This window comes from Physeter macrocephalus, chromosome 8 (assembly GCF_002837175.3).
Source record: "Physeter macrocephalus isolate SW-GA chromosome 8, ASM283717v5, whole genome shotgun sequence".
Taxonomy (NCBI): domain Eukaryota; kingdom Metazoa; phylum Chordata; class Mammalia; order Artiodactyla; family Physeteridae; genus Physeter; species Physeter macrocephalus.
Window position 1 is genome coordinate 69,014,355 of NC_041221.1, and position 17,423 is coordinate 69,031,777.

Here is a 17,423-nt window from a genome sequence, read left to right on the forward strand (position 1 = left end):
ATAGCCCTCTGCCTTTTCATCTTGTCTATCTTTCTGTGAATGTGGTTTTTGTTCCACAGGCTGCAGGATTGTAGTTCTTCTTGCTTCTGCTGTCTGCCCTCTGGTGGATGAGGCTATCTAAGAGGCTTGTGCAAGTTTCCTGATGGGAGGGACTGTGGTGGTGGGTAGAGCTGGCTGTTGCTGTGGTGGGCAGAGCTCAGCAAAACTTTAATCCACTTTTTCTGCTGATGGGTGGGGCTGGGTTCCCTCCCTGTTGGTTGTTTGGCCTGAGGTGACCCAACACTGGAGCCTACCCGGGCTCTTTGGTGGGGCTAATGGCAGACTCTGGGAGGGCTCATGCCAAGGAGTACTTCCCAGAACTTCTGCTGCCAGTGTCCTTGTCCTCAAGGTGAGACACAGCCACCACCCCCCCCGCCTCTGCAGGACACCCTCCAACACTAGTAGGTAGGTCTGGTTCAGTCTTCTATGGGATCACTGCTCCTTCCCCTGGTTCCTGATGCACACACACTACTTTGTGTATGCCCTCCAAGAGTGGAGTCTGTTTACCCCAGTCCTGTCGAAGTCCTGCAGTCAAATCCCGCTAGCCTTCAAAGTCTGATTCTCTAGGAATTCCTCCTCCTGTTGCCGGACCCCCAGGTTGGGAAGCCTGACATGGGGCTCAGAACCTTCACTCCAGTGGGTGGACTTCTGTGCTATAAGTGTACTCCAGTTTGTGAGTCACCCACCCAGCAGTTATGGGATTTGATTTTATTGTGATTGCGCCCCCTCCTACCGTCTCATTGTGGCTTCTCCTTTGTCTTTGGATGTGGGGTATCTTTTTTGGTGAGTTCCAGTGTCTTCCTCTCGATGATTGTCCAGCAGCTAGTTGTGATTCTGGTGTTCTCACAAGAGGGAGTCAATAAAATTTTTTTTAATTAAGGTACATATATCCATATATATGTATATTTATATTTTTAGACATAGTGCGATTGCACACTTAATAGACTACAGGTAGTGTAAACATAAACTTTTATATGCCCTGGGAAGCCAAAGTATCCATGTGACTTGCTTTTATTGCAGTTTTCACTTTATTGCAGTGGTCTGGAACAAACCTGCAATATCTCCAAGGTATGCCTATATTTTTTAAGCTTTGATAGAAATTCTAAGAGTCCCTAAAAGGTTTTGAGCATTACCTCAATCATTGGAATAACTGTGTAACTTCTCAGACTGACTATTTTGAAGGAGACAACACACAATTGAATATATGTTTTCTATGTTGATGAAATCTGTCCAGTTCTTTTACACTTTATCAGGTAGCATGTTCAAAGCTCATAGTTGTAAGATCAAGGTACTGATAATGAGAGTGTGATATCAGAATGTTTTTCTGTTGAGCATAGTCATGACTAAAATATTTTTATCTTAACTATTTCAAGAATGGATTTATGAAGTATACTGTTACATGCTAACCTTTAAAAGTAAGTTATACATAGATGGAGACGTAGACAAAGATCAAAAAAACAATGCCCTGGAGTATTTTAAGGCCCACGTCTGTTCAGGTTTCCTTGTAAATGATCTGCTGTATGCAGTTCTCTTCTTGTGGTTTGATAAATCCTCAGAAGTTATTATCATTGCATTGATGAAGTCAGAAAGAGAAAAATCAGTAGCTATTCTTATTCTTCCCCATTCTGTATCTCTGTCTGCTACTTCTGAGCAAAGAATCCAAAACAAGTAAATCACTGGCCAGGACATTTTTTGGTGATGAGAATTAGGAAGGATGCTTACTTCTTGTATTGACCTCTTTTTTTCCCCCCTCAATTCTTTACTATTTTAGCTATTTTCCTGGACAGTGTGAGTGGATCTATTGCCCAGGGGATGCCATATCTTCAGTTGCTGCTTCTGAGAAGAGTACAGGAAAAATTTTCATTTATGACGGTCGAGGAGATAACCAGCCACTACATATTTTTGACAAACTCCATACATCACCTCTTACTCAGATACGGCTAAACCCAGTTTACAAAGCAATAGTGTCTTCTGACAAATCTGGAATGATTGAATACTGGACCGGTCCTCTTCATGAATATAAATTCCCCAAAAATGTGAACTGGGAATATAAAACTGACACAGATTTATATGAATTTGCCAAGTGCAAGGCTTATCCAACCAGCATATGTTTTTCACCTGATGGGAAGAAAATAGCTACTATTGGTTCTGATAGAAAAGTTAGAATTTTCAGATTTTTAACTGGAAAACTCATGAGAGTCTTCGATGAATCACTAAGTGTAAGTGCCATAATAAATTTAATCAGATTTTACTTTTGTGAAAATGTCTTTATTTTGTGCTATTTCTTAAAAGACATTTTTTTTCTGGATATGGACATTTAGATTGATGATCATTTTCTCTTAGCACATTAAAGATATTATTCAACTGTCTGCTGTCTTGCATTGTTGCTCTTCAAAACTCCCTTCCCTAGGTTTATGATATGATAAATTCTGAGCCAGTTTTTCTTATACTTATGTGTCCTTTTTTTCAGTTTTGTTTTGTTTGCAAGCTCCTTCTTTTGAGATCCTCAAAACCCATGCTAGGCCCCCTTCTCTTCTCACTCTACACTCCTGTCTGTCTGTATGACTACTTCCAAATTTATTTTTCCAGCTTTCTATTATATACAGACCTGGTCCTATCCTTTTATTTTATTTATTTATTTTTGCTGTCTTCATGAATGGCACAAATATCCATCTGCTTGCACAAGCCAGAACCTGAGTCATCTTTACCTGTTTTTCCTTACCGCTCTATTTAATTCATCATGAGTCCTGTAAATTTTACTTTCTACATATACTTTACATACACTTCTTTTAGCACAGCTGTCACTACCCTAGCTCATGATCTTTTGCCTGGCCTATTGCCTGGACTACTCCCTGCATCTATTCTGGCTTCCTCCTAATCTGTTATCCATGCTACACCCAAAGGAATCTTTTCAAAGCACATATCTGATCTTGTCATACTTTGCACTTGATCTTAGCCAAAAGGCAGAGAAGCGATGATCTTGTCATACTTTGAATCTCTTAGTGACTACCTGTTGTTCTTAGGATCAAGACCAAATCGTGGCCTGCCATATTGTGCCTTCAACCTACCTCTACTACCTCTTACTCTAGCCAGTCAGGCCTTCTTTCAGTTCTTGACAATGTCTTCCACCACAGGGCCTTTGCATATGCTGTCCTTCATGTATGGAGTGACCCCTCTCCCCATTCCTCTCATTACCTATTGAACTCATCCTTCAAATCTTGAAGAGTCATTTTCCCTGGTAATCTTCCACTGTTCTTACAGTCTCAGACAACTTTTTTTTTTAATGTGGTTGTTGTATCACTGTTTATTTTCTTTTAGAATATTTGGTCTTATTTTATGATTAATGTGTATCAACCCCCACTAAACTAAACTGTGTGATTTATGGTCCTGTATCTGTTTTGCTTATGATTGTATTACCAGCATTAAGAACAATACTTGACACATAATTACTGCTAACAAGAATTTATTAGGACTTCCCTGGCGGTCCAGTGGTTAAGATACCGCGCTTCCACTGCAGGCGGCACGGGTTCGATCCCTGGTTGGGGAACTAAGATCCTGCATGCTGCGCAGCGTGACCAATAGAACAGAAAAAAAAAAAAAAAAGAATTTATTAGAGCATGTAGTTGTAGAATAAGAGTTTTTATCCATGCTAAGGTAATTGCTTTTTGTGGATATTTAAGTCTCATCACGTGTTTCCATCATGTGGTTCTCTAACTGCTAATGGTATATTGAATCCTCTTGAAAGGCTGTGGTTGAACCTTTGTAGTGATAGTGTTTACTGTATGACGGTGTCAACTCTACAGTCTTGGTAGTCACCAGTTTACATTAGATTCCCTGAATTAAGTGCTTCAAAAATGTTATCACCCTTATTAGTGATACTCTTGTTTGGTGGCAAGTAGTAATAAGTTGGGTTGATCATCTGCCTGAAGGAATATGAATCCAGACAAAAAGGGAAGATTTGTTTGCTAATCAAATCATCCTCATAACTCATTTTCTTATTGGAAGAATATAGCTTTCCATTATGCTTTTAGGAGAAGGAGAAACCTTTCCTTGTGATATTTTCTTCTTTAATGGTGGCTGGTAACTACATATTGGTTTCAACTTAAATGTAATTTTAAAACTCTTTACAACTTGTGGCTCTTCCCAGATTCCTGAAGAAAAGAAATACTTAAAATCTATTCTCTAGATATAAATCTCTTAACACATATACTCTGAGATGTTCAATCCACTATTTCTTCACTGTTGTCTTTAACATATGTTGAAATTATAGGACTGAGGTAATACCAGAAGGTCAGTAGCAAAGTGTATGACAGAAGTTGAAATTCAGAATGAGAGAGTTTGCAAAAAAAAAAAGGCAAATGCCAGTTAAATTATTTACAATGCTAATGACTGGTTAATGACTAGAATCTCATAGTCTCATGTTAAGGGAGGAAGCTTCTAACTAGTTAGAGTCCTGGTTTAATAGACAAATTTAATTAGATGGTATGAAGTTGTATCTTTTGGTATTTTATTAATCAGGAGCACTGCATATGGCCATGCAGTTGTGTATTACAGAGGTCCAACTATTAAAGCTAGAATACTGTAAAAAAAAAAAAGATACTGTTGTGCTTAAAAGGTTGGATTAAATTTATTAAATACATATATGTGGGCAGATGGCCATGTAAAGACTTTAAGTCTTGAAAATGAATCTTCTCTTTAGCAAAAATAATCAAGGGTCCCACACTACAAAAATGTAGTCTGGCATCTAGGCTATTTCTGGCAAATGAGTAAAGCAATATATCAGTCTCAGAGACTGGAGACAAGAAACCCTAATGACCAAGCTTTTTAGCTATTCTTTAAGAACTTGGCCTCATGTTGTTCCCTAACACATACCTCCTTTACATTTTTGGAGTTATGTATGTTGTTCTTTCCATATCTAGAAAAACTGGATATTTCGTTAATGCAAGCATGAAAAAAAGAAGTAGATGGGACATAAGCCTGACTTCTTTTCATCTGCAATAGAGAGCTACTTTTGATTTCTGCAGTTTGATGCCCTAAATATCTAGAAAACTGTAAAGATCACATCTTTGGGTAGGCTGGAGTGTGATAGTACATAGTAATTGAGATGTGACCTCCATCTTGAAAGCTGTGTATTAAATATCTAAAGAAAAGTAAACCATATGTCCAAAATAAAGGGCACTCATAAAAATATTCGTCTATCCTAAACCACATTTACCTAATGATAATTAACTGTAATGGTGCTCCAAAATAACTTGAAACATTTTCTGAACTACGAAATTGTTATAAATTAGTGAAATCATAAAAGAGTTCATTCATTCAACAAAAATTGAGTGCTTGTTATATGGCAGGCCCATGATCCTTGTACAAGGACCTCACAGTCCATAGCTGCACTGTCCAGTTTAATAGCCACTAACCACATATGGCTGTTGAATACTTGGTATGTGGCTGGTCCAAATTGAGCTGGACTGAGTATAAAATACACACTGGACTTCAAAGACTTAATATAAGAAAAAAATATATCTCAATTTTTAAATATTAATGTTTTAATATCTTTATTTTGCTTTTTTATATTTTTTTGTTACTTAAATTTAAATCGTTTGATAATATTTTAGATATATTGGGTTGAATAAAACATTAAGATTAATTTTATGTTTATTTTTACTTTGTTTAATGTAGCTACTAAAAAATTTTAAATTATGTATGTGGTTTGCATTATATTTCTATTGGAAAGTGTTACTCTGTGGCTTATAAAATGCAGCAGATATATTGTTTCTGCAGAGAAAGCAGTAGTTATATTTACTCTTTTATTTTTTTTCATTAGAAGAACCAGTTAGTATAAATACTATTTTTTATGATTGAACTTACATCTTTTGATTTCCTGCTTCAAGTGTTTAGAATACTCCTTAAGAAGATACATAAGTACATAAACTGTTAGTGGCTCTTAATGTATACTCTTTTATTTAAATTCTCTTTCCCTTTATCATGTAACATTTTTTGTTAATAAATGATTTGTTTCGTAGATGTTTACTGAACTGCAGCAGATGAGGCAACAGCTACCAGACATGGAATTTGGCCGACGCATGGCTGTAGAGCGTGAATTGGAGAAGGTGGATGCAGTAAGATTAATTAATATAGTTTTTGATGAAACTGGACACTTTGTGCTCTATGGAACAATGCTGGGCATTAAAGTTATAAATGTAGAAACAAACCGGTAAGCTTTAATATAATTTATGCTTTTTAAAAATGTACTTTTAAGGGACCATTTCCTCCTTTTGGGAAACAATGGGAGTTTTGTTTGTTCTAAGACAAGTGGAATGGTCCCAAATGTCTAAACTTAACCAAATGTTTTGACTGGATTTTTCTGTGGTCTTTCGGTTGTTTATAATCTTATGTAAAAAGTTTCCACTCGTGTTTGTAAAAGAAATGGAAGGAAGATATGCATAGTTTCAATTTTTTTTTTTTAACAAGTTTCAGTCTGTCTTTTGCTTATTGATTTAAATTAGCCTGGTTCATGTTAAATGTTGCCAAATATTTTAACCACAGAATTCAGCATTACATCCTGCTAGACATAAAATCAGAAGTTAAAATGTATGAAACCACAATAAGCCTTTTGTGCAAACAGCCCATTTGGTCTTAGAACAAAATTGCTATAATCAGATACTATCACAGAATGTAAATGAAAAGAACTTAAAGTATATTTAAAGGAAAAAAATCTTGTGCTATACATTCTCACATATAAACAAATTTATATTGTTATTGGCAATATAAAATCTTTGAAGACTTGCAGAAAGATTAAAATGATAGGGATAGGTTAAAACTGTATGACTGAATGATTGTTATTGTTTTAATCTGAAAATTATAGATAGCTACCAATTTAAAATAACTTGGGGGGGAGAAGGAGAGGTAGAAAAACACTTTTTAAAAACCTTTCACTAGTTATTTTGTACAAAGATAAAGGATATAGTTGATTCCTAGCTTTTATCTGTAAAGTTGTTATAATTGGAGTTAATCCTGATAATTTTGTTGAATAAAACATTGTTGTATTTTCCAGGTGTGTGCGGATCTTAGGCAAGCAAGAAAATATTAGAGTGATGCAACTGGCGTTGTTCCAGGGAATAGCCAAAAAACATCGTGCTGCAACTACTATAGAAATGAAAGCTTCTGAAAACCCTGTTCTTCAGAATATTCAAGCTGACCCAACAATAGTCTGTACATCTTTCAAAAAGAATAGATTTTATATGGTATGTGGAAGTACTAGGAGATAGACTTTAATGTTTCTTCCAGTTTAGTTGGAGTTTTATTTTTTTAGCTTGTGCTTTCAACTGAAGAAAATGTTGGCAGTAATAGCAGACTTTCTAAACAACGAGAATACCATCGTATAACATTAATATTGTAGAATTTTTAACTAGGGTTTGATTTTAAGTATTTCTGTACTGTTTTACATCCTGTTTTGAACATTTTTCAACCTGGCTTCTACAACTATTTGTGCTGCTAAGATGATAGTAAGCGGCTATGATAGTTTTTGCTGTGGAGTTTTAAAAATTCTTGTTTTAGTATTTTTCCCCTTTTACTCTTGAACATAATTTGCACACCTCCTTCTCTACATACATATTTTTACCTTTTGATTCCATTCTAATGATGCTACCTTGGAATTGTACATTCCTGAGGGATTTCTGGAGAACTAAAAGTACTTTGCAGTGTTAACTAAGATTGGGCTCAAAATCAAACTACTAAGCTATCTAGGAGTAGCACCGTTCTAATTGTTCAGTCAAACAGAAAAATCTGAAGTGTAGAGACTTCTGTGCTTGCATTCTATCCTTCACAGTCAGTCAGAGACTTTCTAAGACCCAAATGTGATTATTTCTCTGCCTAAAATCCTTTAATAACTCCCCAGCTATCTATATTAGCTGCCCTCCTAGTTTATCTTTCTTCATTTTTAGTTCATTTGCTATACTGACCATACTGAACTTGATCCCATTTACAAGACTTGAGTGTTCTTTTTACTTGTAGGTGTTTGCACAGGTTATTCCTTCTACCAGCCACACACCTCTCCCCAGTTCCTACTCATACTTCAGGTCTCAGCTTGGAAGCATTCTCTTGACATTAAGTCTGGATTAGGTGTGCCTGCTTGTGTTATGTCACACTTTTGGGAATAATTTGCTGATTTTTGGTGGGTGGGGGGGTGTCTCTGACACTGTCCTCTCTTCCTCAAGATAATATAAAATCCATAATTACAGGGCACTATGTTTTCTTCACATACCAGACTCCACAGAGTTTGGTAAAGTGTCTGGCCCATTATAGTATACTCATTCGTTCATCTGACACATTAGAAGCAGCTGTGATGCTATGAAGGTTACCAGCATTTGGTAAATGTAGGAATAGCAGTTTATCTCCTCCAACCAAGCTTTTAGCCTAAAATGGGTATACTCTTTTAAGATGAGAATTTTGCTTATAACTTTCAAAATCATTGTTAAAGATTTCTTAATATATGTTAAAGGAAAATAATTTTTCTTGTTTTTACCTGTAATTTAACTGTTTTGAAGGTAAAAATAAATCATAAAAGATAATTCTTGATATACACTAAAAACACATATACTAATTTTCCATCCACTTTATTTAAAAACTTTTAACAAATTTTCTTTCTTTATCTTTCCTCAGAGTTTATGCTTATGTTGATTAAACCATACATGTTCCTTGGAAACTTTGAAGAAATAGAAAAACAAAATGTTAAGTCACTCACTGTGTATTTATACTGCTAACATTTTCATGAATTTTTTTAATTAGATGTACATATTCTTAAGCAAAACTAAAATGGTATACATATACTCAAATTTCGTATCCCTTTTTTCAAATCCACTACTATGAAATAAAAGTAAAATTTTACAGAATTTGAACTTTAATAGTTCCACATGTGAACTAAATCAAGATAACTTAAAATTCACATAATTAAATAGTATAACAGACATGCCATTCCTTTGATAAATGGAGAATAATATGTTAAGGCAGTAACATCCTAGCTTAGTTGTTCCTTTATTTGGAATTGATCCAAGTAGATCAAGGAATGACATTAGGCAAGACAGGGCCTGGGCACTAGCTTTACCTTCCTGGAACTTAGTTGACATCCAGTAGAACTTTCTTGGGGGAAAAGATTTCTGCTTACTGAGAGTCAAACAAATGAAACAGGCCTTGAGAAGTCCAGAATTTCAACAACTGAAAGATTTTTATCAATTCTTCGTAGAACCCGAGGATCCTGAGATTTCTACAACTTCACTGAAAATGTAATCCTTTCTTCCAAGCTTCAGGTTTAGATAGATCAGATGGGCTCTGACCCAAAAAAAAAAAAAAAAAAAAAATCACGATCCATTACTGATTCATCTTTGAATCCTCATCGTACCAGCACAAGGTCCTACTCATAGAAATAACAATTATTAATATGTATATAGTGCCTTCTATACGTTAGGCATTGTTTTCTAAGCACTTTACATCCCTTCATTTAATCATCATATCAGGTGCCATTTTGAGGTAGTTTTTATTATTATCCCCATTTATGAATGAGGAAATGAAAGTAATCAATTTACTTCCCCAAAGTCACATAACTAGTTAAGTGGCAGAGCTGGAATTCAAACTCAGGCAATCTAAATAGAGAAAAGTAAGCAATAGATTGCAGGTTAGGTAGGACATACTAGAAGGCAGAAGCAGAGAGCTACCTCATAAAACTGCATCTTGTTAAATGGGTACCCATAAAAATTTCCACCAAAAAAGAAATTAAATTCCATTTGAAATCATCTTCATCGTATGAATTTTCATATTAGACAAGTGTAGAAATAATTTAGCTGCATTATACATCCTATGATAGGAAGTGATTCCTGAAATAAGCATTTATTCTGATGTAAATTCTTAGTTTCTTCAAATTCTTCATTAGAAATGAAATTTTCTTGTTTGTAATTTTTTTTTATTTTTATTTTTTTTATTTTTGGCTGTGTTGGGTCTTCATTTCTGTGCGAGGGCTTTCTCTAGTTGTGGCAAGCGGGGGCCACTCTTCATCGCGGTGCGCGGGCCTCTCACTATCACAGCCTCTCTTGTTGCGGAGCACAGGCTCCAGACGTGCAGGCTCAGTAGTTGTGGCTCACGGGCCTAGTTGCTCCACGGCATGTGGGATCTTCCCAGACCAGGGCTCGAACCCGTGTCCCCTGCATTAGCAGGCAGATTCTCAACCACTGCACCACCAGGGAAGCCCTGTTCGTAAATTTTAACCAGATGAAAAATTTAATTCATTTACTTACTTTTTATTTTCCTCCTTGAGTTTACTAAACGAGAACCAGAAGATACAAAAGGTGCAGATTCTGACCGAGATGTTTTTAATGAGAAACCTTCTAAAGAAGAAGTCATGGCAGCTACTCAAGCTGAGGGACCTAAACGAGTGTCAGATAGTGCCATTATCCACACGAGCATGGGAGACATTCACATCAAACTTTTTCCTGTTGAGTATGTACTGTTTTTGTTGTTGTAAATAAACACCAGTGTAAATGTGTATATTTGAAGAAACTATGCAACTTAAAATTCTTGCTATTTTGACTTAAGGAATTTAGAAGAATTGAAATGTTAGAGCATCTTTCCTGAGCTTTCTGATAACTGTTAAGCTAGGAAATGGGAAAATTTTATAAATATATACACATACTTCAATATACATACTTCACGGGTTTACTATTATAAGGACAGAATATCGTAGCTATGACAGTGCTGAATGTAACTGTAAAGTGATAAGTATATATTACCACTACCATCAACTACACATTCCAACTATAGGTTTTGTGGGTCACTTGTTATAACTGGCTTTCCTCTCAAAGCACATCTTTAAGGGGAGGATAATTATTTTTCCTTCCTGATGTTTGAAAAGTTTGCAGAATGAACATACAATACTAAATACAATACAGTATGGCTGGCTATTCTTGATCCAAAAGATGACATCTTTTACAATGCCTTGACTTAAAAGTACTTAGTTATTTTGGATATGAATGTTTTATGTCCAGTGTTTTACCATCTCATGGCATTGAACAAAAAACTAGGCAGTTCTAGACTCCCGGACCATCTCATTTTAAGCATTCAGAACCAATGCATCCGTTAAGCCTGTTCCCTGATGTGCTTGGTACAGATTCTCCTGATTCCTTCTGCCATTCCCAGCTTTCGGAGCTATTACATGATAAAGTACTGTATTAACGTGTCTCATGAGATTAGTTAATATTATTTAGAAAGTGTATCTGAATGTGTGATTGTCATTTAAAGTTTATTAAATTTAGTAGCTGTCATATCAGTGAATTAGTCATTGGTCAGGAAATATCACCATACTGTATCATTTTTTTAATAAGAAAATTACCTTTCCCAGGAACTTAACCCACTATATGCAGTGGGTTAAGGTGCTATGGTTGTTTTTTTTTAAACTGCTCAATGACTTTGGAATCTAAATACTGTCAAACTCAAATATAATAAGCAGTCATGATCTAAAGATAGTATATTAAACTATAAGAATAGGCTACTGCTTATATGCCCTGTCAACTCTTGCTTGTCCTGAGATCAGAAGAAATTATGAAAAAAAGACTGTCCTTCTGAAACAGAAGATTCTAGAAACACCATTAGGAAGTTGAACTACAAAGACAACTGTCGTAAGGTGCTCCAATGAATTTTCATGTTTTTAATATGTCTTACTAGGTGCCCTAAGACAGTGGAAAACTTCTGTGTTCACAGCAGAAATGGTTATTATAATGGACATACATTTCATCGCATAATTAAGGTCAGTTATACAAATTTTATGTGATTTAAGGAATAGTATGTTGTTGCATAACAAGAGGTTTAAAACCTAAGGAATCTTGTTCTCTCACACTTAGCCGTTTATTAGGAATAGGAAAAATGGACTATGGAAGTCAAAAGAAGAATGGATGGTCATGAATCAGATCTAGAATCAAGGATAAGAATAATAGCATGGTTACCTTTTTAGAAACACTGCAGCAATTAAAGCAGTTAAAGCAAAGGGTCAGATAATGAATAAAGGATCTTGCTGAGATAAGACCAACAGCCAAGGTAACCAGTTCCTAGTGGCTAGATAAGGTCTGGATCTAGAAGATAAGATTAAATAATAGAAGAGCCATGTTGCCACTTTATCTGTGAAAACTACCATTAATACCTGATGAGCAGAATGAATTCAGCCCAGGATTTTGTTGAGCAGCATTCCATAAAATGGATGGAGCAGTGATGTAGTTCTTGATTACTGGTAGGTCAGAAATGGCAGGAGAGGGGGCTTCCCTGGTGGCGCAGTGGTTGAGAGTCCGCCTGCCGATGCAGGGGACACGGGTTCAAGCCCTGCTCCGGGAAGATCTCACATGCCGCGGAGCAACTAAGCCCATGCACCACAACTACTGAGCCTGCACTCTAGAGCCCACGAGCCACAACTACTGAGCCCGAGTGCCACAACTACTGAAGCCTACGTGCCCAGAGCCTGTGCTCCACAACAAGAGAAGCCACCCAGTGAGAAGCCCGCAAACCGCAACGAAGAGTAGCCCCCGCTCGCCACAACTAGAGAAAAAGCCTGGGCGCAGCAACAAAGACCCAAGGCAGCCAAAAATAAAAATAAATTTAAAGAAAAAATTTAAAAAGAAAGAAAGAAATGGCAGGAGAAATGCCAGAAGGAAAAATCAGATTTCAGGGTTCTGAAGGAATTAGTGAAGTGACTCACCAAAAAATCCAGTGCTTAGGGAAAGGGAAGAGAGAAGACCGGGGCAATTAAGACCTAACACATTATGTAAGATCCTAAAACTTATCTAAATTTTTAATTGCCTTTAGATTATTGAGCAAGATAGTACCTGTGTATAAATGGAAAGACCTTTACATTTTTGTTTCAGTCATTGAAATAAGGTAGCAGTTAAGCAATGGAAATATATCATCCAAATTAAAGTATAACTAAGAGTTTAATAAAATCACTTTATAGAATGACTGTTAATAAAGTTAAGATTTTATTGACTACAAAGCATTTTTTTTTTAGGGAAGTTCCCTTCTCCGTTGTGGCCTCTCCCGTTGCGGAGTACAGGCTCCGAACGCGCAGGCTCGGCGGCCATGGCTCACGGGCCTAACCGCTCTGCGGCATGTGGGATCTTTCTGGACCGGGGCACGAACCCGTGTCCCCTGCATCGGCAGGCGGACTCTCAACCACTGCGCCACCAGGGAAGCCCATACAAAGCACTCTTGACAAACATAAGACCTCAAAGCATACATATATGTAACACGTGTAATGTGATTTTATCTACTTTCTGTTAAGGGCTTCATGATTCAGACAGGAGATCCAACAGGTACTGGTATGGGAGGAGAAAGCATATGGGGAGGAGAATTTGAAGATGAATTTCATTCAACATTACGACATGACAGACCATATACACTCAGCATGGCCAATGCTGGCTCGAATACTAATGGATCCCAGTTTTTCATAACAGTAGTACCAACGGTAAGTAGAACAGCATTGTCTATAAGCCAAAGATTCATAGGTTTTGATCTAAGAGAGTGAATTTAGTGGAAAAGAGAGCTTTATTCTCTACATTATTTATATATGCCAGGATATAAAAATGAAAACAATTTAGAGAAGAAAATGTAAAATTACCTAACAAATCAGATTTTACTTTGTAAAACGGTACTTTTGTAATTCAGGACACTGCAGTTTAAGTCAACTTTGCCACTGTTAATTGGACAATCCAAAACAAATTATTTTACCTCTGGACTTGTTTCCTCATCTTTAGAATGAAAGGATTAGACTATAAGAATTGCCAATTTTAAGACATTTTTTCCACATTTTTATGTCTCTGAAATCAGAATGCAGCCCTTAATCAATGACATTGTAGATTTGATGAAATACAGTGTAAAAATAACTAGCTCTATTGCTATGCAGTTCCACAAAATTATAAAAATTATACATTTTATTTTTTAGAATTAGGCACCGAGCAGTAAAGGAAAAATACTTATAACTATTGTCTGCCAGGCATATGATCTCATGTAATATTCACAATACTTCTATCACTGTACCCAGTTTTAAAAAACAGATGAGGAAACAGTGAGACCTGATTAACTTGACAAACATCAAGTAAGTAGCAGAACCAGAGTTTGAGCTCCTATCTCTCTGATGCCAAAGCACATACTGCCTAAACTATTCCAAACTGCCTCTTGTGCAGGGTAAGATTCCTGCAGAAAACTTTTAAAGCCTTAGCCATAATTCTTTAAGCCATGCAAAGGACTTACCTTCAGCAAACATCTTCAAGTGCTGTTTGGTCTGAAAGATGCAGATATTTAATTAAACATTAGACTATGCTTTAACATTGAAATTACTCTTAAAAGCTGCTAAGTCAAAGTATATCTTTTTAATTATATTTTAAAATGAAGCTGAAGTCTAAATTCTCTTTAATTTGCTCACCCAGAGGGTGTGATTTAAGAATGTGGAGTTCACCAAGATTTTGTTTGTCCTCCAACATAGCCTTGGCTTGATAATAAGCACACAGTGTTTGGACGAGTGACTAAAGGAATGGAAGTTGTACAGAGGATCTCCAACGTCAAAGTCAATCCCAAAACAGATAAGCCCTATGAGGATGTCAGCATCATAAATATTACTGTCAAGTAAAATAAGATTTGTCTCATCGTCTTTGTAAATAAAAATACACATATATTAAACAGGATTATTTTACATAAGGAAGCTCTTAAGATTTATTTTTATATTTTTCATTAAAGGCCATTTTTTAAAAACTCTGCCTTTGAGTTTTCTTGCAGTATTTCTCATCCTGAGGTGATAAACTGAAATGGACCAAAACTCAGGCAAATAGCACTCCTTATACCTAATTTCTCATGAGACTTAAAACCATTATTAAACAATGAGAATGGTATGCATTTGTTCCTTAGCTTTTTAAAAATATGCCAGATAGTCTGCCCTCAAATGTTTCATTAGATCCAATAAGAAAGGGTCAGGATGTGACAGTGATATACCATTTCCTTTTACAAGGTTTGTGTTACATGCTAAATAGTTTTGTCCTTTGATCACTGTTAAGTAGTAAGTAGTGGTAAGTAAAACGTCAATAAATAAATAGGAAGTGCCTTTGGTCAAAACTGTTTTAATTCCTTAATAATTAGGAAATATTCTTCAAATATAAAAATCAGAAAAATGAACACCTGAGTCCTTGGTTTTATATACTGATTCATTTACTATTTTCACATCATTTTTCTAATGTAGCTAAACAGTGTTTGTCTTCAGTTTATATATATTTTCTTACCTTACTAAATATACCATCAAGAAAGTATATATTGAATAAAAATGTTAATATCTAACAATGGAGAGATTAGTAGAAATTGGAGCAATAAAACAATATGAGTCCAAGTCTTATGAGTCCAATTCATTTCTTCACTTACCCTCATAAATTACTTCAGAATCACTGCTTCTACTTTCCAAACAGACTCTTAAGAACTTATAAGAGGAACATGTTCAACAGACGTGTTTAGGGAATTCACATTCTTATGCTTTATATCTAAGCTTACACTTTTCCTTCTACTGATCAGCAGGATTATTTCCTTTATCCATTTTTGTACCATAAACTATGATGGAAGAACATGCCAAACTGTGCTAACTTTAAATTAATATTGTATCCTCCTTTTAAAAAGAACTACATTTTGGACAGAAAATGACTCTTCACTATGACATTTACCTTTTCTCCCTAATTTTAGGTGTTCAGACTTATCTACCTATCAATTCATTCGTAAAAGCTTAATCCTAAATTTCTGGTAATACTGCCACCAAGTGGTGGTAGTGATGCCTCATTCTTCCCAAAATAAAATTATTTTGCTTTGAGTGAAAATCATATTTGATTAATGAATTTTTCCATTCCATGTCACAAATTTAACATAATCAGTAGACCTAAAAACCTACACTGCCAGATGTCTTTTTTAAAGCATGTTTTAAATTATTAGCAAGATACCATCTGATACTTATTCATTAGTCCTTTTCATTCATTATTCTTTTAGGGAAACGTACAGCTATCTTCTTCCTTATTACCACTTTGCAAATTGAGAAGTATCTCAGTGTCACATAAAAAGTGTTTTAGCAACATTAGCTCATAGGATATAGCTAAGTTTTTCCAAGCCCTCTTCTAAAAACAGTTATTTAAAATGCTATGTTCTTGTGTGAAACAAGGTTAAATTTAAAATTTAAAAAGCAATAATTTCACTTTGTTCAATGCAAAATTTTAGCTCTCCTTTAAAAACACTACAGTTGGCCTTCCCTGGTGGCACAGTGGTTGAGAGTCCGCCTGCCGATGCAGGGGATACAGGTTTGTGCCGTCCTTTATCCATTTTTGTACCATAAACTATGATGGAAGAACATGCCAAACTGTGCTAACTTTAAATTAATATTGTATCCTCCTTTTAAAAAGAACTACATTTTGGACAGAAAATGACTCTTCACTATGACATTTACCTTTTCTCCCTAATTTTAGGTGTTCAGACTTATCTACCTATCAATTCATTCGTAAAAGCTTAATCCTAAATTTCTGGTAATACTGCCACCAAGTGGTGGTAGTGATGCCTCATTCTTCCCAAAATAAAATTATTTTGCTTTGAGTGAAAATCATATTTGATTAATGAATTTTTCCATTCCATGTCACAAATTTAACATAATCAGTAGACCTAAAAACCTACACTGCCAGATGTCTTTTTTAAAGCATGTTTTAAATTATTAGCAAGATACCATCTGATACTTATTCATTAGTCCTTTTCATTCATTATTCTTTTAGGGAAACGTACAGCTATCTTCTTCCTTATTACCACTTTGCAAATTGAGAAGTATCTCAGTGTCACATAAAAAGTGTTTTAGCAACATTAGCTCATAGGATATAGCTAAGTTTTTCCAAGCCCTCTTCTAAAAACAGTTATTTAAAATGCTATGTTCTTGTGTGAAACAAGGTTAAATTTAAAATTTAAAAAGCAATAATTTCACTTTGTTCAATGCAAAATTTTAGCTCTCCTTTAAAAACACTACAGTTGGCCTTCCCTGGTGGCACAGTGGTTGAGAGTCCGCCTGCCGATGCAGGGGATACAGGTTTGTGCCGCGGTCCGGGAAGATCCCACATGCCGCGGAGCGGCTAGGCCCGTGAGCCATGGCCGCCGAGCCTGCGCATCCGGAGCCTGTGTTCCGCAACGGGAGAGGCCACAACAGTGAGAGGCCCGCGTACAGAAAAACAAAACAAAACAAAAAACACTACAGTTATAATACTTAAGTGTGACAAATTGCAAATACGGAATCACAGAATGGTATTTCTAAATTTTTAATAAAGTATATCTCAAATTTATCATACAAGTCAATCCCTATCCCA

The 17,423-nt window shown here is 35.8% G+C and overlaps 1 protein-coding gene across 1 annotated transcript in view; it reads left to right on the top strand.

Moving 5' to 3' along the window:
- PPWD1 (peptidylprolyl isomerase domain and WD repeat containing 1) overlaps nt 1-15,124 on the top strand; it is a 26,237-nt gene extending 11,113 nt beyond the window's left edge. Inside the window, exons 5-11 of the mRNA XM_024123611.2 lie at nt 1,811-2,258; nt 6,060-6,250; nt 7,091-7,280; nt 10,343-10,524; nt 11,746-11,827; nt 13,346-13,528; nt 14,546-15,124. Of these exons, the coding sequence (XP_023979379.1) occupies nt 1,811-2,258; nt 6,060-6,250; nt 7,091-7,280; nt 10,343-10,524; nt 11,746-11,827; nt 13,346-13,528; nt 14,546-14,689 (1,420 nt within the window). The 3' untranslated portion in view covers nt 14,690-15,124. The remainder of the gene's footprint in view (nt 1-1,810; nt 2,259-6,059; nt 6,251-7,090; nt 7,281-10,342; nt 10,525-11,745; nt 11,828-13,345; nt 13,529-14,545) is intronic.
- Nucleotides 15,125-17,423: the final 2,299 nt, after the last annotated feature.